Below are 24,212 nucleotides of genomic sequence, written 5' to 3' on the forward strand. Positions count from 1 at the left end.
GATTATGTTGGCATGTATTTATGATCCACCTAAAAGTGCTATTATGGAGCTTAAGAAAATTTTTGGAAAAATAACCATCTTTCAGCAGGGATTACTGCTTATAGATTGGGACTGGAATTTGATTTGCAACAATGAGGGTATACGGGAGCAGAAGGGGAAATATAACAAAACAGGGTAGACTTCTGAAGAAATGTATGAAAATATTTGGTATAGAAAATGTGAATTCAGGAACTCAGAATGTGCATATTATTCACCAAGGTACAATAACTGGGCTAGACTACAAAGAAATTATATTTCACAGGAACGTGTGTATTTAACTGATAGCTTTGACACACATCCAGTGGCTATTTCAGATTTAGTAGTGTCAGCAGTGCAACAGGTAGCCCACTTGCAGTAGACTGTGGGTTCTAGTCCCACACCAGGTAAATCAATTATTGACACTGCTGTACAGCATAAGGGGGGTGCTGAACTCCTGAGTGTGTTGTCCTTTGGATGAGACATTAAAAACTAAGGCCTCAACTGCTTCAGTTGGTGGCAGCTCAGGTGGATGTAAAAGATCCCATGGCACCTATAAAAAAAGAGTAGGGAAAGGTTCCCCAATGCCCTGGCTAAATTTCCCCTAGTAGTATAAATACCATCTTGCTTCTCCCCTGAAGAGGGGCCACTAGCCTAGTGTAGCTAACCTAGTAAACAAAGGTTAAATAAATGAATCAATAAAAAAAATAAATAAATCATGCACCAATAATAACAAAGATAAAAAATGCATGGTAATGAACTAAAAAAGTGACAATAGTTATTCCTCTTCCTCACATATCTGTTTAAAAAGAGAGGAATCTAAGAAATGAGTAGCTGAAGTTACTCAGGAGTAGTTAGGGAAGATAGAAAGAACCTACATGTTACAGCTATGGGATAAAATGAAAGCCAAGTTTAAAAATAGGGTAGAAATAAAACAGAGATGTGGCTAAGAAGTAACAAGAATTATTTAGTGGGGCTGAAAAAGGTTACAGTACTGCAGAAAAAGGGAATCTCAAAGAACAAGACGAGATGCAGCTGTAGAATGCTACAGAGAAAATAAGAGTCTATACATAAGTTTAGAAAGACTGCTGCTAAGCAACTGTTTTGATAACTCTGGAGCACAAAACCTTTTATCACAACTTGGGCAACAGAAGGAAGAAAGGGTTATTGTCAAACTTATTACTGAAAACTAACCACAGATCCTGTAGGGGTCTTTGAAATATTCTGTAAATGTTATGAAAATGTGTATAAAGCACAGAAATGAGGAAATCAGGACAAAGCACAAATGGAAATGTTTATGGAAGATTTAAGGAGGCCAAGATTAGAAGCAGATGAGGCTAACGAATTAATAGTTAAGATAGGAAAAGACAGATGCAAATGGTGATGTATAACCAATCTGCAGGAAAGTCTCCAGGAATAGTTGGTATTCCAGTGGAAGTTTGGAAGCTAAGAAGGAAGAAAGCGATAAAGATCTGGAAGGTTTCAGAAATAGTTTAAAAGAAGGGGAAGCACATCCTGGAAAAAAAAATCTGCACTGGCTAAAATACCTAAAGACAGTAAAACACCAATCAGATTAGCCTTCATATAGACGCATTAAATTTTAAACCATTATTACAAAGTGTTAATGTCTATAATGGCTAAAGGAATGGCAAAGGTTTTCACAAAATTGATAGATATGGATCAATGTAGTTTTCTGGAAGGGAGGCAAAATCTGACAACATTAAAAGAACAATGGTGATCTAGAGGGAAGCAGAATGTTAAAAAAAATACCAGTTAATGGATCTTGACGCAGAGAAAGCATTCAGCTGAGTAAGCTGTGATTTTATGATAGGGAATGCAAATGTTTCCATTGCCCTGATACAATAATAAGATTAATTAAGGTGCTATATTGAGGGATCAGAGGCAAAAATCAATATGGGAGGGTTCTTTTCTGTTAAGTTGTGTCTGAACACAGGAACCAGGCAGGGCTGTCGGTTTCTCTTTCTTATCAGCTTTAAATTTAGAACCACAGGCAAGGAAAATAAGGGACTCAGACATTCAAGGATATAATTGGTAGGGTAATCAAGAAAAGCTGGCTTTTTTGTTGAGGATACTTTGTACCTGGTAAAATAAGAAAAGAACATCTCAGTGCTGTGGAACATTTTAAGCCAGTTCCATGTTTTTTGGGATATAAAATTAATAAAAATAAAACAAAAACTATAGCTATAAGCTAAGTACCCAGACATCAATTAATTCAGCAGTACTAATAGGCACATGATCAAATCAGTATTTAGGAGTATGGGTTAAAAAGATCATGTTATGTCAGCTAAGGATATATGGCAAGAGATAATACAAAAAACAAGAAATTGGAAGCTCTTGCCTTTTGATATGCATAGCAAGATACAAATCAGTAAAATGCTTTTAATACATTTATATTTATATGCAGGTCAGGACATTTTATCAACAAGACAAAAAGTTGTGGATAGTACTTACTAAAGAGTTGAAGGATTTTACCTGGGAGGAGAATAGGGCAAGAGTCAAGTGGATAAGCTGATCCTTCCAGTAGAACAAGGTAGTTTAGGAATATCTGATTTGAGGGGATATTGTAGAACTACTCAGTTAAGGTTCTTATACATAACACAAGGAGAAAGCTACAACTTAAACTCGAAAGGGATGATGATGATGAAATGAGGGAAATTCAAGAAATATAGAGAGAAAGGAATTTTGGATGCAGATCGTTAAGTAGAATAACAGTCATACAAAATATTATATTCATAGAATTGCTGAAAGTTTTTAAGAACGAAGACAATATGGAAATACAGAAAGGAGTTTCAGCCGGTTGGGATGACTGCAATTACAGGTACACAGATCAAGGAAGAGAATAATGGAATTTTTTGAAGGAAGCTGGCAAAGAAACCAATATACTGAGAACAACTAATTACAGAGGGAAAGGTAATACAAAGGGAAGAGGCCAAAAAGACATTCGGACTGCAAGCTGGAGTCTGCCTTCCCCATCAGTCACTTGACATCAGAGTACAGACAAACAGAAAGAGAAAGGGGAATCTTAAGAGAAAAACCTGAATTGGTTGAGTTTCTAGTTGAATGTAGAACATAAGTTGCTGTTTAAAAAGGGATAATTACTAGGGAATATAAAATATTGCATGATGACTACAGGAATCAATCACAGGAGGTCAGAAAAGATTGAAGAGAGATATTAGATAAGCAATTCACAAAGATACAATGGGAAGATATATGTATGAATCCCAAATATGTAATACAGTCTAGAAGATTTAGGATTTCTGCTTGGACGTGTTTACACAAGTACATTTACACCCTAAGCACACTTCAAAATTATTTTCCTCAGGTGAATGGCAAATTTTGGCGATATGATTGGAAAGAAAGAGCTAGCTGGCAGGATATATTTTCAGAGTGTAATGAGTTGGCAGACTTTAAAAATTCCCTTCGGAGAACTCTGTCAGGAATACTGGCTGAGCAAATGAGTGAAACTAAGGAATTTTTTTAAGCTGAGATACAGGATCTGAGTTACCTTGGAATTGATCAGTTTAATTCTAGTGGCTGCCAAAAAAGCAATAACTGGAAAATGGAAATCAAAGTCTAAGCCAACCGTACCCTCAAGTACTGAATATTGAAAGTGAAATAAAAGCAAAGGAAGTAGGATCTTTACAAAGGGATAAGAATGATTACATAGAATATACGTGACATACGTTTCTAAGTGTGAACTTGTTAATATGGTTTGTTTACTTTTCTATAACACTAAGTTTGCCAATGTCATAAGCGATAAATTCAATAAAGGTGTTAAAAAACGATACTGTAGAAATTAAAATCATGGTTCAGAGATGTCAGACGAATCTGCCAGGGTAATCTGACTGCTGAGAAGACAAGGATATGTTGTTATGCTTTACAATGAACATGTGCAATAAATAATAGGGGTGGGGATAGTAATAATCTTTTGGAGCTTAAGGAGTATGAGTGGATACTTAGGCTCGCTTGTGATCATCCTCCAGGCTTAAATAACATGGTTAGTCTTAAACCTGTGTTGGTTAGACTACAGCACACTAAACTTTGATGTTTTGTTCTTATATATTTATTATATTTTATATTGTATTTTTATACATCTTTTTTTTATATATCTTTTATATATCTTCTTACATTTGTGTGTTTTAAATATTTGGTCACATGACTGTTGGGCTGCTGGTCATGTGATTATCGACCTGTATTTAAATCATGTGATGTTGTATTTTATGTATTAGTATTGAGGAAGGGTTATACCCGAAAGCTTTGCTATTTTATAAAGTGTTTTTTCTCAATCAAGTTTTTGTTTCAATAAATAATAGCACAAGCCTTAAGATTTTCATATCCTTAATTTAGTGATATGAAGCTTAAGTGATGCCTACATGCATTTTTGTTTCAGAAACACACATTTAAAATAAAATGGATTTTACAGAAGGCAATTTTGTTTACTGCCGCCTCTTGCACGACTGCACTAAAGCCTATTTCCACAGTGATGACTGGCCATAATCTTTTGGCCTTCTCCTTTAAACTCCCAAAATCTCCTACACAAATTCCCAATGAATTTAAGGACTATTATCAAGCCGACCTCAACTTACTCTGTATAAAATATATATACAAATTCAAAATTCATTTACAACTTGCACCTCCCTCTGTCTTTAATAAGGCTACAGTAGTAACCTTCATTATAGAATTCTAAACACTCATTCAGAAAATGCACAGAACTTGCAGTCCCTACCAGAATCAAATAAATAAATTACTAAGAACACTAACCAAAGGGTATGTACATTTTTAAGAGTGTTTTTGTTTTAATGCCAGAACTTTATCAGTACCCTGCCATAAACAATCACTACTGAAAGTTCAAAGACAAACCAAACTGGTGGTTCACTGCAACAAATAAATTTATTATACAACAAAATAAATTCACCCTAAATCATTTAGTAGATCCATTCCTTCTCAAAGACAATATCAAAAATATTACAAAAATGAAAAATACTACCACGTCTACTAAAGGAGCCATTGAACTTAGGCTGGCCTCTGAAGCAAAAGATAATTATAAATTCTTCAGCTATATTCAAAAACTAAAAAATATTGCTTTGAAATTATTCATAATTACATCTTCTATTCTGGCTCAGAAACAATGACAATATCCTTGCAAACAAAATTCAAGTCAACTTCACCCCCAAGACTTCTATTCAAAGGCCCGAGATATCTGAATTCCTTACTCCTCCAATTATCTATAAAGTTAATTTACTGAAAGTGCTAACCAAGACCAAAAATACTTCCGCAATGGGACCTAATAATATACCCATTTGCTTAACTGTGTGTGTCTGCAATGGCATTTTTAACACTAACAGTTTTACCTAAGTGTAGCTAGCGGTTTTGTCCCTGATAAGTGGCATACCACAGTGGTGATGTCCTGCCACAAGGTGGCCTTTTATCTCACCTGGTAATTACAGACCTGTCTTCCTTACAAGTCTGATCTTTAAAGCCCCGAAAAATATTTTAACTTACTTCACACTGGAATATCAAGAATCTTACTGGATTTGACCTCCAACATTTTGGCTTTGAGAAGGGCAACTTCTCTCTAATTAATCTGCTAAACTTCTTCAAAAAGTAACAGGAGCTGCAGACTATGGCCATGCAATACATGTGTCCCATCCTGACCAAATCAAAGCCTTTGACACCATTCCCCATGCTGGCATCATACAAAAGTTAAATGCTTTAAAGAGAGGCTAGTATGTGGTAAGATGGACAGCAAACTGTCTAAAACACAGGACTCGCACAGTGTGACTTGCAGGCGTTTCAAAAGAATGCATGAAAGTGACCAACACGGTCTCTCAGGGCTCCTTGCTGGGGCCTCTCCTTTTGGTATTTACTTCTCAGATCATCAAGCAGAGAACAGAGACTACTGCAAACTCAGAGTTGCTGTTAAGTCACCCAATAACAAAACCATCCAGAATGAATGGAGTGTAATAAACTCTTGGTGTACTAAAAATGGGTTCAAACTAAATGCTAAAAAGTACAGTATCACCACTTTAGGAAGACATCTCCTCCCCTCATCATATGGTATAGACCACAACAAACTACAGAACAAAAATGTGGTCAGGAACTTACAAACCTGGATTGTTGACTCCCTCTCTTTTAACTATGTAACAATAGTTGAAATGAAATATTTTTATTTAGTCCTGCTAATTGCCAAAGGAATATCATCAAGTTCTGAAGAAATAAATTACTCTCTTATATTTAGCAATGATCAGGCCAATAAGAGCAGAGCACCCCATTCGGAATGTATCTCACTAAACATATCAATTACAAAGACCCCTAATGTCACTAACCAAATAAATCACAAGCCTCAGCTACCCTAACCTGGTATTTTGTGTTTTGCACTTTTAAGGGGAGATGTACCTCACTTACCACATTATTAGAGACCCAGTTGTCCTGGACCTCCTGTATTTCTGCAAGTGCAATATCACCACCAATACTAGAAGCAAGAACTTAAAACTTCATGAATAGGTAAATAAAACACAGAAAAAAATGAAAAGCTTACAACCCAAATCTCTGAAATAAACTTTGTCTGCATGTTAAACAATGCAACTCCCTACTTTCCTTTAAACATAACCTAGAAGACTGTATGGGTAGCCAAAAATTTCCTTTGGTATTGACTGGTAGAGTCCTCCTGCAGAAAGCAGGAGTGACCTAATGAAGGTTACTGGCAAGGTGTGAATGGTCATAAGATTCATTGTCCTTGGAATAACTATGAATCCATTATTCACTAAAGCTATGCATTTTTACAGAGGCTTCGGCACAAAGACTCATCCTGATCTGACAAAGCTGACAATAAGAGAGTAAAGGATATCAAGAGAGTCAAAGTCGGAAGAACTGTCACATCCAAAATGGATGCTCTAGGAAAGTTCGGATTTCTGGGCACCATATCCGAAGGTCAAACCAGAATCAGAGAAACCAGTGGAGGGGTAGTTGGTACTGCACCCAGAGTACCTGACAGGGCAGAACTTCAAAGCCGCAGTTTGAGCACTTTTTAAATCCTTGGATCTTGTCCACCACAGTGGAAGAATGACTTACTGTTTCAAAACCTAAAAAGAATTACACTTGAGCACCAAAAACTGAAGGCTAAGGCTATAATAATAATAACGATGATAATAGTAATCCAAGAATAATAATAAAACGAACAGTGATAGCAGAAAGAGCTAGGGAAATTTAGAACAATACTCTAAATATAGCTATTTTGTAATGCAGTATTACTAGAAAAGGGGAAAAAATGGAAGGAATATTATAAGATATAGCACAAATAGGACAAAAATATAACTTGGTTTATCTATGTCAGAGATTTGTTAGACCATGTCCTCCTGATCAGGCAGGAAAAAAGATATGAGGCATCTGGGGGGGGGGGGGGGCAGAGGGAATTATAGGCAAGGAATGATCAGAGCTTGGATTTACAGATTCTAAAGGCACAGAGGGGTCAGGTCTGATAATGCAAAGGTTGAATCAGATGAAAATGGACATAATCAGATCCCATTTACCAAATCAGAGTCATAGCAAATCTGCAATCTAAACCTATCTCAGCATTCAACAAGAGTGAGGATGCGTATTAATCCCATGAATGGTACTCCGATCTACTGCAGGGAAAAAACAAACACAAACTCCCTCACTGATGTGCACACCTACAGGCAATTAAGACACACTCCAATTTACTTACAGCCTACAGTATGTTTTTATGATGCTGGAAACTGAAGCAACCATCACAAACGCATACACACACACAGGCTTGACATGGAGACTCCACTAAGAAGCTATCCCCCAGTCAGGTAGTAGAAAGGAAAACTAAGCATTACTACAACACAAAAATATCAAGGAATGATGTTTTTTTCTAGGTTTTATATATTTTCTTACACAACTGTACTTTGCTAAAACTAACCGTAACAACAGAAGGTCTGGACAAACAGGCAGCTTCCAAAGCTTTACAGCACTTTCCACATGCCTTAACTGGTATAGAACTTGAGAAGAGCAGTACAAAGTTAGTAGTTATGTCATCAAAAATCTCAAAACCTTCTTGCCTCAGAACAAGTGAGGCTGGAGTCCTGCTAGGTAGGTATGTATTATCATCAGAAAAGAATGACAAAAAACACCCACCATAGCACAAAAAAAACCAACAGAAAGGGGAAGGAAGGAGGGTGCATGTACTGCAACAGTGATATATTTGAACATCTAGTGTTATGGAAAGCTTACTTACATAAACTGTACTGTTAATCACTAAATTATAATTGCAATAGCCTAAGATATATGGGACTGTGAAGCTGGCAGCCCAGCTGGCTAGAATTTTGTAAATAATTTTATGTCATTTGTGAATAGTAATATGATCCATATAAATGTAAGTAAACTGCATGTTATGTGCTGAGCTTCAAGAATGTAATCAGTGTACCCTACCGGAAAAGAACAGAGTTGACAAAGAGTTTTACGATTGTATTTACCACATCTAGAAGACAGAATATCTACAGCTAGAGTTTATTTCTATTGACTTAAGACAATGATAATTATTAGGTTTAAAAGGCAAAAGTGTGCAACAGTTTTATGACCTCCAGTTTCAGGCAAGCTTCTAAGAGATGTGTCAGCTTCTAAGAAATAAGTATTCCTGACACTGAGGTGCTAACTTTTAGGTTTCTGCTGGCCTGGAAACTAAAGGCAGAGGTTACAAGAATGATGTAATCCGAGATAGTCCAGCAGAAAAGTTTGACAGTAACTTAAGAACCATCTCCAACAGTGAGGCTATGCATTTTGTATTTGTCTCCGGACCTGTAAACATCCATTCAGCACTTCTCATCTGTATTTGCTTTGCTCTGTAAGTAAAACTTAGATCATAGTATTTCTCTTAGAGATAGATAGGAATATAGTAAGATCAGTCTAGATGTTTTCTGTCTTCGTGTGAGACTGTCCTGCAATGTTGTTTTAAAGTATTTCATGTGATTCTGAACTCTGTTGTCACTGTGTTGAGTTATTGAGTACTGTATTGTGCTTTTATTACTTATTATTAAATATATTTAAACCTTTTAATTGTGGCTGGTTTGTTTAGAAGATATTTAAGCTCTTAAGAGTACTTGCATATGTATATGGGGACACTGTACAGGCTGCTCCTAAATAGCCTTCAAGTCTCGGACACACTTACCATTTGGATAATAGTAACATTATACAGTAGAATTGGTCACCCTTTGGGAAGGGCCTTATAGTAGCTGATAAGTAGTAGTTAGTGGCAGTGCTTACTACCTTATAGTTTGGGCAGAAGGGGGCATAGCTAGTGAACATGTGCCAGCCTTTCCCAGGAGTGTCTGTGTGTTTGTATACAAATCAAATCTCAAAGTGTGTGTGTCTCAGGTACTTGAGCAGGGACACGAAGTACTGGTTGGACAGAGAGGGTGCTGGAGGCTTTGGCTTGACCACTCGGCTGAGATCTTAACCCTAAAACTGTGCCAATGGGGAGTCTTATGGGGATCTGGAGAGAGAGGGTAGAAACCAGCCCCAGACTGACTGTGATCTAGGTGTGCTCTTAAGGGAAATTGTACTTTACTGTTTCTGTACTTGTCATCCTCCCAATGTGCATGTCCCTCACTGGTGCTAGTGGTGAGGATTGAGGCTTCTTGATTACTGGGCCAAGTGCAGGGATGTCACAGGGATGAATAGCAGAACTTAGAAGGAAAGGGAGGAGGGAAAAAGACAGAGTCCAGGCGCCCATGAACAGTAGTCAAAGTAAAGCTTTTTTTTCTGTACCAAAAGAAATAATCCAGCTTGTAGTACTTGGTAAATGTGAGCACAGAAGATGAATTTGCTGCTTCTAGAATATTTCTCAAACCCACTACTTTCCAAAAAGCCAAAGACATAACTAAAGCCTTTGTAGAGTGGGCAATGGACTTTGTGTAAGTAGTGCCTTGTTATGGTGTGAATAACAACAAGCAACAGAATTAGACAACCATTTAGAAATGGTCTGTTTTGACACAATTTAATTTTTCTACCTTACAGCAAGAAATGCTGGAAGGTTTTTGTTTCATCAGTGTAGTATCAGAGTTGCCTGCGGAAATCCATTGTGTGTAGAATTCTCTCTCTCTTGTATTATTTGGTTCTGGAAAGAAACAGGAATATTAATGGCCTGGATCAATGTAACTTCTGAAGCACTTTAGGCATAAAGAAGGATTGGTTCCTTAATATTTACCCTATCCTTGTGAAAGACTAGATAAGACTGAATCACCATAACAGCCTGTAACTCAATCCCTTCTTGCAAAAGTCAGAGCAATGGGTAACACTGTTTGCCAATCAAATGAACCTCTTGAGCAGGTTCAACAGGAACATTTTACTTTCTTCAGTTCAAAATTAAGATCATAGTAACGGTTTCACTTGAGGTCTGGAAATTAAGAGGATCCATCTAGCAACAGGTTTCTCAGTCTTTTTAACATCTGCCACACATCCCCAGAAAGCAGGTGCTTAAAATGTATTAGAAATATCACCAAGGCAGTGAGTTGAAGAAACAGGGTCTATCAAACAACCTGTATCATATGAGAGTTAAATCTATCCTGTCAGGAAGCTTGTGGTAACTGCCTTTGCCCATTTTTAAAATGAGAGAACTGCTGCCTGGGCCAAACAAGGGTTACCATTATTATCTTGGGAGAGTCCTTTTGAATCTTCAGAACACGGTTTACCAGATGAAAGAGTGGAAAGGCATTTAATAACATTCCTATCCATGGAAATGAAAATGCATCTGACTTCCAAGCTTTTCTGCAGGGAGTCCTGGAGCAAAATTTCAGCAAATGTCTCTTGGGAATGCAGTCAACAGATCAGCTTGAAGAGTTCACCACAGCTGGCTCAACTGCTGGAAGACCCCGGATGCAGCTTACATTTGTGGAGCTCTGTCCTGGTATTCATCAACTTGTCTGCTACAAAACTCTGCTCTGATGTAATGTCAGTAGCCTGTAGGGCTAGACTGTGCAGAGTTGCTAGTTCTCAGGCTACAATAGCTAGTCTGCAAAGGGGGATAGGATCTGTTTGCCCCACTCCCCCAGTTTATGTACCACATTACAGTATTCATTTCTTTGCCACTTACATTTTTCAAATTTTCCTGCTGGTTCCGCAGTCCTTGGACAGAATCTGGTTGGAAAATGTCCAAGTTCCTGGTAAAATTCCACTTTGTTCCGAAGATGAAAGCCACTATGATTGTTGCATCAAGGAGACATCACAGAAACACTGTCCTGTAAGAAGGAATGAGAAATTTCTCTATGTTCACGTGAAATCCCAAAAAGATAAACCTTTTTACCCAAGGGGAGACATTAACAACATGTAAAGGAGTCTGTAAAAATAAGGCAGTCATGTAAATATGGAAAGCCCTCAAAAAAAAAAAAACACCTCCAGAACACCCCCAAAACCTATTAACTTAATACTAACTTACAAATATATGTACATCTTCATATAATGAAGTTTAACCCTCCTAATAGGAACAGTTGTCCCAGAATGACAATCACAATTGCAGGCTTGAATTAACCCGTAATGAAGATCATCCATGCCAAGAAACATGATACAGCCTGTGCTTCTACTTACACTAAGTGCCATCTGTTTTTGTCTAATCTTTACTCCTCTCCCAAACCAAGAAATCAACTTGGATGCCTTCAGAAAATATCCTAGCCAATGAAAGAAAGAAGCATTCTGTTTTTATTCAGATTGTCTCTATAGTACATGCAAACCAGATACACTGTGTTCCACTACACATATTACACTGTAAACATTTGTGTGCTAGAAGGAAACACTATTCAGCATTCGTTATATTTGTTCTTTTATTTATTAATTCCCCCTTAAAACTTATTAATTCAAGACAAGGGCCTTAATCTAGTCATTCCTCTAGGCAAAAATATGAAAAGGCATATCACTTTTACTTATATCATGCACTTTAGTCCAAGCTTTCTCCCCTTTTTACACTGCAGTGCCTAGATTTCTTAAAACTGAAAAAGAATGAAAAACAGGGGCACCTGTTTACTTTAGTATACCTACTGCACACAAAATTAACTGAAAAATCTTTACTTGATAGCATATGCCATACTCTATAAAAATACTGTTAAGAACAACATTGTTTTACTTAACAGTTAATTCTTTCCTTCCTCTTCCCTCTCCTAAATCTCCTTCCAAACATGAATGATGACATGAAGGGCACACGCTTTGTATTCCCCAACAAGCTTAACAAAGTCAAAAAAAGTTCAGTATTTCCAGGTTTTCTTGTTTCATCTTTCTTCATAATTGTAATTAATGTTTGTAATCTAAGATCTATTCATCAGTTTCAGAGTTGCTGTGTTTCTACCTGTTGATCTCCAGCTCCTAAATCTAGTCACTGGTTCTTCTATTCAAATCTTTTTTGTTCCTGTCTCCCAAGCATTTTCCTTTGAAACACTGGAAAATGTTTCACTGACATGGTCTTTCTATGGGCTTTATCAGAAGAGTAAGCAGCAGACTCCCCTTCTGTTTGATAAAGTTTGTCCAACAAAAAGTGAGTCATTTCCTCCTTAGTATGTTCTGTATCAAAGAATGATTTTGACTGTCCAGGAAAAAAGTACTCTGAAAATAGCTGGATACAGCAGCTTGGGAAGAAAGTGGTTTTGTCAGAGAAATTACTGCAGTGTCTAGAGTTTGAAAAAAATCTGTGGCCCTGGGGAACCTTATATAATTTCAGATTTTCTGAGGGCAGGTAGCTGACTGCCAAGCAAACTGCTGGAAACAAGGAAAGCATTTTCTAAGGTTGACAAAACAGCAGGATCAGCTTCCTTACAGGTTGAGGGAATTCCACCTGTCACAAATCATAATATCTTTGCTAGAATTCTGAATTGTTTTGTTTTCAATAAAATCTTTGCTTCTAGCAATATCAAAAAACACACATTTTCAAGTTGTGAAATCAGAAGAAAGCCTTTACTCATGAGTCAAGTTCCTCATTCTGTGCAGTAGGAACTTGAAAAACAGTGCAAGTCTAATTCTTGTCCCTCAGACCGAGAATGAGAGAGAGGCAAATCTTTTCCTTCGTAAAATGAAAGGAAGGATCACAATGTAAAGACTGAGAAGGTTTTAAATAAACCTTTGGCAAAACTGAGCCAAGCCTCCATGTCTGTCTTAACTGGAGTTCACAGGTAAAGAAAATTGATTAAGTTACGTCTCCTTTTCCAGGGAGACCCTCCAGAAAAACAGCTCCATGAAGTACAGTCGTTTCCCTGGGAATCAAGCTCCTCAGAGTGGTTCCACAAAGGAACGATGTCCACTCCTACCTCTGATGCAGACAAGAGTTGTTTCTCTGTAGTCCACAGAGGACAGCCAAACATTCACAGCGGACTTGCCTGCTACTCCAGTCCTTATTACTAGAGGAACCAAAAGAAACTGATAAGCAGTTGAAGGAGCTAAATAGTACAGTTGCGAACACTTACCATAAATGTAGATGTTCGAGTGTATTCACTTTTGCAGTCATTACATTTCAGTAATCTGCTGGCAGGTTGCCCACAGTCGGCCTGATTAACAAAGTCTTGGGTCCTGCGTCGGTTGCGGTCCCTTCTTCCATGACGTCAGGTCGTCAGGGATATAAAACATGCAGCCAATGCCAATACATCAGTTTTTCTTGCCCAAGATGTCAGGTGCCCCCCTAATGGGGAGCAAATAAAATTAAAAACACAAAATTATACCTCCAACCAAAAGCAAATACACCACAAAGACTTTTAAGCATAGTAAAGGAAAGTAGAGGTATGGACAGAGAAAAGTAGGGGGCTGGAGGGAAGGTAACCAGGACTGCAACAGTGAATACACTCGAACATCTACATTTATGGTAAGTGTACACAACTGTACTATGTTCTTCGTGTTTCACTGCTGCAGTCATTACATTTGGGTAGATTCCCAAAGCTATGGTTGTGGGGAGGAGGAGTTTATACAACATTAGGGCCAGCTATAAGGCCCTGCAAGACAGCAGTGGCAAAGCCAGCTCTGGATTTAGAGAAAATTATTAAATGATGCTTGGTGAAAGTATGAACAGAACTCCAGGTAGCAGCTTCTAGAATATCCCTGGCAGAAAGCAGCTTCTAGAATATCCCTGGCAGGAACACCTCTGAGAAAGGCTGCAGAAGTAGATGCAGCCCTGGTGGAGTGAGATAAGATCCTCTGGGGGATAGGTTTTCCATGGTGCTTATAGCAGAAATGAATGCAATGGCTTATCCATTTAGAAATGGTTTGTTTTGAAATAGCCTTCCCCTCTGCCCCTGCAGCAAATGCTACCAGCAATTGTTCAGATTTTCTACGAGATTTAGTCCTGTCCAAGTAGAATCTAAGTTGTCTGTGCACATCCAAGGAATGCAGAATCCGTTCTCCTTTGTTCTGTGGACTGGGAAAGAAGGTTGGCAAATGAATGGACTGATTAAGAGCCACACTGGAAACCACCTTAGGCATGAAGGATGGATTGGCCCTGAGAGATGCCCTGTCTGCATGAAAGATGATGAAAGGCTCCACTGCCATAAGGGCCCTAGCTGAAGTGATTGCTAAAAGGAAGGCGGTTTTCCAAGAAAGAAATTTTAAGTCTGCAGTAGCAGCTGGCTCTAAAGGAGGTAGAGTGAGCTTCTCCAAAACAAAGTTAAGGTACCAGGCAGGAGTAGGAGCTCTCCTGGGTGGTCTCAAGTTCTTTGCCCCTCTGAGATGCTCCTTGAGCAGAGGGGTGGTTCTGTGTTATAGTGAGCTGAAATAGCTGAGGCGTGGATTTTAATAGAGGAAAAAGACAGGCCCTTGTGAAGCATCTCAGTTAAGTATTGCAAAATCTCCGAGGTAAATTGGGCGTTGCTGTGCTTATCCCTAAAGATTGGTTCCAGGCACAGAATCTTTTTCCATTTGTTAGCATAAGATTTTCTAGTACTAGGTCTTCTCGCCTCCAAGATGACATCCATCACAGATTTGCTGAGGGATGATAAGGGAGAATTTAAGTGATTAGCCAGGCTGCAAGGTTCAATGTTGGAAACTAAGGGTGCAGAATTTGGTTCTCCTGCTGAGACAGCAGGGAAGGGGTCTTTGGCAGGTGCCATGGAGATACTTGCAACACACTGTGCAGGAGGGGGTACCAGTGCTGGCGCGGCCAGTCTGGAGCAATCAAAATCATCCTTGGTTTGTCCTGTTTGACTTTTAGCAAAACTTTGGAGAGTAGAGGCAGAGGGGGAAAGGTGTAGACTGATAGGTTTTTCCAGCTGAAGGAGAGAGCATCCACTTTCCAAGCTTGTTTGTGGGGAGTCCTTGCGCAAAACTTGTCCAACTGGTAGTTCTGGGGGGAGGCAAATAGAACTATGTCTGGGCTCCCCCATTTGCTTGTCAAAATGTTGAAAATCCGTGGTTCCAAGTTGCCACTCGTGTGGGTCCATGAGTTTTCTTCTTAGTCCGTCTGCCAGTGTATTCAATTTTCTTGGCAGGAATTGAGCTTGTAAGTGCACTTGTTAGCTCAAGGCTGTGTTCCACAATGCCATGACTAGTCTGCAGAGGGGGTAAGAATGTGTACCCCCCTGCTTGTTTATGTACCACATAACCATGGTGTTGTCCGTCTTTACCATTAGTTGTCCTGGAAGAATGTAGTCCTTGAAGGCTGTCAGAGCATTCTGTACCGCTAACATTTCTTTTTGATATGTAGGTGCATTTGAGTTGGATTCCGTTTGCCCTGAATGCACTTCCCTGCCAGGTGAGCCCCCCATGCATAGTCCGATGCATCTGTAGTTAGGGTTTGGGCGGCAGGGGGTAGTGTGAATGGCAGTCCCTTATTTTGGTGGCAGGCCTCCGCCCAAAATAGGAACTCCAGGCGTAAGCAAGGTACGATAGGAATCATTGTTTCCAGGCTGTGACAAGGTTGACTCCATAGACTTTTTAAGTACCACTGTAGTTTCCTCATATGCAGTCTTGCATATGGAATTAGAAGAATACAGGATGCCATGAACCCAAAGGCTTGCAGTATTTGTCTTGCAGATAGCAGGGTTTTTGTGGCCACTTGTTTGAAGTAAGTTACTAAATGAATTTGCTTCTCTGGCGTGAGGAAAGTCATCTGGGCAGTTGTATTCAGGCTTGCACCCAGGAATGTAATCTGTTGACAGGGTACCAGTTGTGATTTATTTTCATTTATGGCATACCCAAGACAAGTTAGAACCCTTTTTACAAATGCCAGATGATTTAGAAGTATGCCCTGGTTTTCTGCCTGAATTAGACAATCATCCAGGTATGGATATATTTCAATATTTCTTTGCCTGCAAAATGCAATAACTGGAGCCAGGCACTTTGTGAATATCCTGGGTGCAGTAAACAAGCCAAAGGGCAGTGCAGAGAACTGATAATGCAAGTAGCATGCTTTGAATCGTAGGTATCTTCTGCAAGATTCCCTGATTGGGATGTGCAGGTATGCTTCTTTTAAATCTAGAGTTGCCAACCAGGCATCTTTGCCTAGCATAGGAAGTAACTGGTGAAGAGTCAGCATCTTGAATTTTGGAATCTTCAGGAAGGTGTTTAGAGTAGACAGGTCCAGGATTGGATGCCATGATTTGTCTTTTCTGGGTACCAGAAAAAGCCTGGAATAGAAACCTTGTCCCTTTTCCTCTTCTGGTACCGGTTGAATAGCCCCCATGTTTAAGAGGGAAAGAACTTGTTTTTGAGCCTCTGCCCACTGATTTGGGGGCAGGTCTGGCCACCCGTTTCGTGTTGGCAATGTGTGGAAATGAAATCTGTATCCCTGGGACACTACATTTAAAACCCATGTGTCCTGGGTTATGAGTTCCCAGTTCTTTGCATGAAGAGCAATCTTTCCCCTCAAAGGGGCAGTTAAAAGGTAAGTGCTTGGTAATTTTAAAAGGAAGTCATTGAAACTGTTTACCATATTGGGGGGGGGGTCTTGTTATTTCTAGATTTGGAAAGTGGAGGCCCCCCACTGCTTAGTTCTGAAAGTCCCCTGGGACTGAAACCTGGGATTTTTGCTGTGTCTGGGTTTGGCTTGAGAGGATCTGGAAGGGGCGGGAAAAGACCAACTCTTAGTAGGCCCGTGCCTACTAAATCTTGGAGATTTAGCTTTATCTTCCATCTTTTTTAGAACTTCTTCAGCCTTATTGTCAAACAGGTGGTCCTGATTTAAAGGAGCATCCAACAATTTAGCTTTAACATGGATCAGGCAAAGACTGCTCCTTAAGCCAAGCATGCCTTCTAAGCACCGACCCAATAACAGCAGCCCTTTAGGAGGCCTCTAAAGAATCAAAACCACATTGCAAAGTATGTTTTCCAACTTGTTTAGCAGAATGTATTAAATCCTGTAAATCTTTATTTTCCAGACAATCAGGAATCAACATCATTTTCTGTTTAAGCAGTCCAATAATATGTTGTTGATATTTTAACATATGAAATTAGTAGTTTAAAGCTCTGATTGCCAAGGCTGCAGAAGTATAAACCTTTGTACCCCATCTATCCAGCGCCCTGGAGTGTCTATCAGAAGGGGTAGGATTTTAAGCAGTAGAAGCCTTAATGCCCTTGGACCCCTGAGAAATGGTTTCTGGATCTGCAACAGGATTTTTGAAAAGGAACTTGTGAGACTCAGGAACCCTGTAGTATCTGTCAGGTTTACTAGAAGCCAGAGGCAGGGAATCAGGGGCCAAACTGCACTCTGAGAACACATCAACAATGTCTAGTACAAGAGGTATAGCCAAAGGCCTATACTGCAGTAGAAGAAGGAAATCCCTAAGCCTCTTTTTTGAATCAGAAAATTCCTAACTTTCCCAGTGGAAATGCTCCCATAAAGTATGTAAAGTTTCCCCAAAAGAAAAATCCTCAGGAGGGGAAGCAGAGTGAATGGAATCCTCTGCATCAGAATCCTCATAAGTAGGTATGGACAAATCCAGGTCATCAGAAGAAACAGAATCCTGATCAGAAGATTCATAATCAAGCTCAGCCCTAGGCCTCTTGGGGGGGGGGGTTGACTACCCCTGATAAGAGTAATTAGATCTTCAGCCATTTTGATCATTTGTTTTTTTAGGCATAGGGGCCTGAACATGTGGCCTGGGTGTCATTTTTTAGACATAGATCGAGATTTAGGCCTTAGTAATGAAGGCGGTGTTAATTTAATATGCAAGTCTGTAGGCCTGAATACACCCTGAGAAGCCGGTGCCTGCACAGTGGCTCCGGACCCATCCAAGGTAGAGACATCCGCGGGTTCCATAGGTGAAGCATTTTGCGGCATACCGGACTCCGAATGGGTCTCAGTAGAGGCCTGCGAATCAGAAGTAGCGGGTATCAGGGGCTGCAAATGTGCCTCACTGAGTACAGGCAAACTGTTGACTGGCTTAGGAGAAGTGTCGTCGGCAGTTTTGGACCTCGTCGGCCAGTCTCTGGTCTTTCTTTGCGTTTTTTTCAGCATCCCTGTAGTCGGATGGCTAACAGACGACATTTCTGGATAATTAAACCGAGAACCGAAATATTTAGAGGCAAAAATGTATGGACGACTGATAGTGCACTGATTAAATAAAGCACAAACTGACAGCGAGGTACGTCATTGGTCAGGGCCTAGGCAAGGAATACAGTACGAATTAAAATCTTTATGTGGTATTTGCTTTCCACAAGTAATGCAAATATTAACTTTTACTGACATCGGTAAGGAGCAAGAAAAAGTTTCCCCAACAGGGTACTTAGCTTTAAATTGAAGACTTCGGTTCTGAAACTCAAAAACGAAAATTTCAGGAGTCGGCCAACCGGCACTTGTGAACTGCTTCTGCTTCGGGCACTGCACGGCAAGAAAGACTGATGTAATGGTGTAGGCTGCATGTTTTATACCCCTGATGTCATGGAAGAAGGGACAGCAACCGACGCAGGACCCAAGACTTTGTTAATCAGGCCGACTGAGGGCAACCTGCCAGCAGATTACCCAAATGTAATGACTGCAACAGTGAAACAGGAAGAACATCTGGCCAGAGCAATGTCACTCACCAGCAGCCAAGGCAAAGAGGAAGAAGAGTAAGGACCAAACAATGCAACTTTTCTCTTTCTGCATACTGGGGAGGAACAACTGAGGAGTCAGTACCCAGGTCCATCACTTTACTGAAGAAGTGTCTGAAAACAGGTAGCAAAGCCTTAGTGTCACACACTTCTTTACTGAATAAAAAGGAAATGCTGGAGGTAAAATATTTTAGTGAAGACCACCAAACACTTATCCCCAGTCACAAATTTTGACACAAAAGTTACTTTTCCTCACATACACATACACACACACTAAAAAAGAAGGCAGTCCCCAATGGGGTACTTATCTGTCCAACTCTGAAGACTCACTTCCTGAGCATCGATCCCTTGAAACTGCAGCACAGAATGTTCTTCAATGGCAAGAAAGTTATGAGATTTTGGCGCCCTTACAACTGACTTTATTCCACTTACCTCAAACTCAGAAATTAGGATGCAAGGAAGGTGCCCTAAAGCTTTAAAGGATTGATGGCTGTCCATTCCTTGGGAGGATATGTCCCATGTAGATTGGGACACTGCAACAGTGATCTAACTATGGAGCATCATTACTTTAATTACTTAAAAATGTACCTATAAATACACAGAAGACTTTTATATATGTCATTTTAGTCTACAAATATGATGAATAAGCTAGTTTACCTGAACTGTCAGATTCACTTCCACGTGCTTCATTTTCCTCTAGTTGCAACAGGTCAGTTTTGGGAGACCTAGGCTTTGGAGACCTAGGTGGACTGACATGGCTTGGTAATCTTTCAGGACTAAACTGCCTCCTGTGTCCATTGCATTCCAGTTTTGCTGCACATTTAAAAGTGACAAAATGACAAACGTAAATGAAGGCAAGTACTTATTATTACAAGCTCAACAATGCTGCATAATAAGCTACTTACCAATGAACACAGTAGAATAAATGACATTTAATATGCATTCTGATAAAGAACAAAATGGCAAACATATTTGATAAATACCTTTTCAGAAAAGCTGATTGACCACAAACTTTGCTAAGATGGAATCACTTCTGAAAGCGAAACAAAAGAACCAAGAGCTGACACAGCAATACTAACTGCTGCACTATTCGCCTCCGGCTACCTTTGTTTTATAAAACCAGTACAAATGATAAATGCAACACTCATTTAACACTTCTGGAAGGTAGCTCCATGAAGTAATGCCGCAATGATCACTGAATTGTTCAAACTAGCTGCTCAATTAAATGGATACTTTCCCAGAAAAGTTCAATTTGTACTTTTACAGTCAATATCACATTACATGATGTATATTTATTGACAACTGGCCTGTTCTTAAAAGGGAGACCAGAATTGACATTCATGCTATTTAGAGATAACTTGGTCAGGGAAGCAGGAAAATTGCCTTACTCTTTTCAGGAGAGGGAAATGTATGGTATTTCTTGCCTGAATCATGGAGGAGAATGAATCAAAAATGGTGCAGGTCAAGGAATGCAGGTGTGTATCTATGTGTATATGTGTGTGTGTGTGTGTGTGTGTGTGTGTGTGTGTGTGTGTGTGTGTGTGTGTGTGTGTGTGTGTGTGTGTGTGTGTGTGTGTGTGTGTGTATATGCGTGTGTGTCTGCCTGCAATAAAACTCAATCAGATATGACAGATAAGGAAAATGTTGTGGTTACTACATTTACTGAAGCTGGACCGAGCAAATGTTTCCACTATAAAAACAGGTTCATAGGTTGATACTAGGCTATCTGCCCTAGGGCATTTATAAGCCTAGCCAGAGTGTGTTTGGCTTTCGCCACCCTTTTAGATTAGTTGACTGTGCTTCTGTATAGTAGGTCACAGAAGGTAACCCTTTTAAGGATAGTTTACTGTACCTCTGTCAAGCAGGGACACAGAAGAGATCCCAGGGGTAAACTTACGGTCTCCCATCCACTCGTCAAGATTTCTCTTGCAGAGGGTCAGTGAGGGGCTCTGCCTAACATGGATTGGGATTTTGTTCCAGAGTGAGGGGACCCTCTGGGATATGAATCCGTCCCTCCAGCATGTCCTATTTATTTCTGTGCTGAGGTTCAAGTCCCTGGAGCGTGTAGCTCTAAGGGATTTGGATTTCCTGAGGTGAAGCATGTCCATTAATTCTGGGTTGGACATGGCTTTATACTTTAGACACAGATCGCCTCTGAGTAGGCTGTACGCAACTGAGTAGAGCTGGAGTTTCTTTAGCCGAACTGCATAGGGCATCTGTTTGAGCCCCTTGATCCTCTTGGTGAGGTACTTTTGGGGTCTTTCCAGTTGCTGCAGGTGTCGAGTAAGGTACATCCCAAATGGGGCATTGTATTCAATTATGGGCCTGATAAGTGATGAGTAGAGGGACACAATGACCTCTCGATCTAGATGTGAACCCTTTCGTAATAAGGTGGGCTATATAGAAGGTCTTTCTAACCACTTTGGCAATGTGATTGTCAAAGGAGAGATTGTTATCTACTTGGGTCCCCAAGTCCCTAATTACTTCTTCCGTACTTAATGGATTACCACCTATGTGGTAATTTGTGGGCACTTTGTTTTTCCCAAAGGGGATGACTAAGCACTTTTTGGCATTTAGCTTTAGGCCATGGCTCTGGCACCAGTTATCCGTCTCTGTGAGACCCTTTTGGAGGATGCTTGTGTCAGCCGGAGAGTCGATTACGGCACCCAGTTTGCAGTCATCTGCGAACTTGGTCAGCCATAGTCCACCCGTGTTAGCCTGTACCTCGGAGAAATATATACCGAACAAGAGAGGTCCCAGGACTGAGCCTTGTGGGATGCCACTTGTAACTGGTTTAGAGTCTCACATATTCTGACAATGTGGGTTCTATCCCTGAGCCAGTTTGCAACCCATCTTGTGACATAAGGGTTGATATTTAAGCTGGTGAGCTTATTTATGATGCCCTAGTGGGGTATTGTGTTGAAGGCTTTTGCGAGGTCCAGGTAGGCTGTGTGGACAACCTTCCCTTCATCTATGGCTTTGGTAACTGTTTCAAAGAAGTCGACCAGGTTCAAGAGGCAAGATCTGCCCTTAACAAAGCCAAATTGGGTAGGATCCAGTGTCTGGAGGTTCCAAATGTCTTTGTTCATGATTTCCATGATGATACGCTCCATAGCTTTGCAGACCTGGCTAGTCAGGCTTATAGGACGATAGTTTCCGGGATCTATTCTGGCACCACCTTTGTGGAGTGGGACCACTGTTGCTGTACGCCATTCCTTGGGTACATATCCTGTAGTAAGGCTGAGATTGAACAGTGACTTTATATGAGGGTTTAGTTCATCTTGCAGCTCGTGTAAGACGCAGCCCGGGACACAGTCAGGTCCCACTGATGCTGTCTTTTTTGCATTGGAGAGGGCAGCTTTCACCTGTGCATCTGTGATCTCAAGAAGGCTACACTCTCTGTTGGGATAGACATTTGCTCTTTTGGGGGGGGGGAGTTTGCACTGAACCTTTCTGCCAGGATGTTGGCAATGTCTGTGGGTTCAGTGTATTTTTTGTCATTTTGCACTAACTCAGAGCATATCTGGGAGTTGCCTCTCAGGTTTCTGACATAACTAAAGAAGGCCTTGTGATTATCTTTAGTGTCTCGTGCAATTTTTCTTTCGAAGCTGGCCTTAGATGATTTTATGAGGGATCGTAGTTTCTTGCTAGTACTGATCAGAGACGCCTTCCCTTTTTGGGATTTTGCTCTATCATGTAGTAGCTTTATCCTTTTGTTGTATAGCTTATTTATGGCCGGGGTCCACCAGACAGGTCTCCTGCCTTTGGAGGAGTGAGTCTTGGTTTTATTTGGGATAGCATGCTCAATGCATTCCTGTAGGTGTCCATAGAATGCTTTTGTAAAGGATTCTGCATTTTGGGCCGTATTTTCCACTGGCCCGGGGGCTTTGAAGGATTCCACCTCGGTTTTGAGAAGTGTGAAGTTTGCTTTTGAGAAGTTCTTCACCGTGGTTTCCTTGGCTAGGGGTGGGGACAGAATATGGATGTCCAGTGAGATTAGTTTATGGTCTGATCTTGCCAATGAGGGGTATACCTCTGGTGTGGAACATAGAGACCCCATGTTGGTGATGACCAGATCCAATATGTTTTCCCCTCTTGTGGGAGTGGTGACCAGTTGTTCCATAGCATTTGAGTTTATAAATTCTAGGAACTGTTGGGCGAGGGTGTTTGGGCTTGAGTAGTTTTCCCAATCGATGTTTGGGTAGTTGAAGTCACCCAATATAATGGTGTTTGGAGAGACCTTCATATTCTCCAGTGTTCTCAGGAAAGCCAAGTGAGGTTCCTGTGTTTGGGAGGGTGGTCTGTAGCAGGCTACAAAATGAAAGGCAGTTTTGCCCACTGTTAGTTGCACATGGATGGTCTCTGATGCTTCGTGCAGTGCCACTAACCTGGAGGTGTGGGTATCTTTGATAAATATGGATAATCCCCCTCCTTTTGTGGTTCGGTCCGAGTTTTGGGGCCGGAAAGCATGGTATGAAGTATAACCTGTTAGCGCTGGGGTGCTCTCGGGAGCCTTGAACCAGATTTCTGTTACTGCACAGATATCGATATTCTCCATACTGAGGAGAGTCTCGAGTGCGTGCATCTTGAGATTTAGACTTCTGGCATTGAGCAGCACTACCCTTAGTTTTTTTTTTCTTTGTGTTGTCTATGCAAATGGGTTTGTCTTTTGAGCCTTGCCTAAAAAAGGCACTATGGGGGAGGCTAGAGCCTTTGCCAGTATTCAAAAACCCAGGGGTGATAGGTGCAAGCCGTCCCTAGCGAAGCAACGTGGCTTGTCGAGCATGTCATCCCAGGCTGACAGACACTGGATCCCCTTTGAATGACACCAATACTTTAGCCAACTGTTAAAATTGATCATTTTGTCTTTATACTGTGGCATCATTCTTGGTGAGGGTAAGATGCTACTCAAGGTCAGGGTCATACCGGCCTGGGCTACATGATCAAAGAGCTCCTCTATGTCTTTTTTCATGTAGTCCAGGGAGGTACGTCTCAGGTCATTCACACCAGCATGGACAATGACGGAGCCATATTTGTATCTGCTTTGGAGTGACCTGAGTGCTTGTGTTCTGTGGCAGATCCTGGCACCCGACAGGCAGCTTACAGTGACCTTCTGCTTGTTCAGCCTGGTGAGTGGGACGTCAGTGTGTCTGACAATAGAGTCACCTATTACAAGTGTATCAGGT

At 40.5% G+C, this 24,212-nt stretch overlaps 1 protein-coding gene across 2 annotated transcripts in view; it reads right to left on the bottom strand.

Moving 5' to 3' along the window:
- ELAC2 (elaC ribonuclease Z 2) overlaps positions 1–24,212 on the bottom strand; it is a 2,146,582-nt gene that overhangs the window by 1,787,858 nt on the left and 334,512 nt on the right. For both annotated transcript variants that reach the window (XM_044068145.1, XM_044068146.1), the window contains exon 7: positions 19,684–19,839. In XM_044068145.1, the coding sequence (XP_043924080.1) occupies positions 19,684–19,839 (156 nt within the window). The remainder of the gene's footprint in view (positions 1–19,683; positions 19,840–24,212) is intronic.

Source organism: Protopterus annectens, chromosome 4.part0, assembly GCF_019279795.1.
Source record: "Protopterus annectens isolate FY-2018-M chromosome 4.part0, PAN1.0, whole genome shotgun sequence".
Classification (NCBI taxonomy): Eukaryota; Metazoa; Chordata; order Ceratodontiformes; family Protopteridae; genus Protopterus; species Protopterus annectens.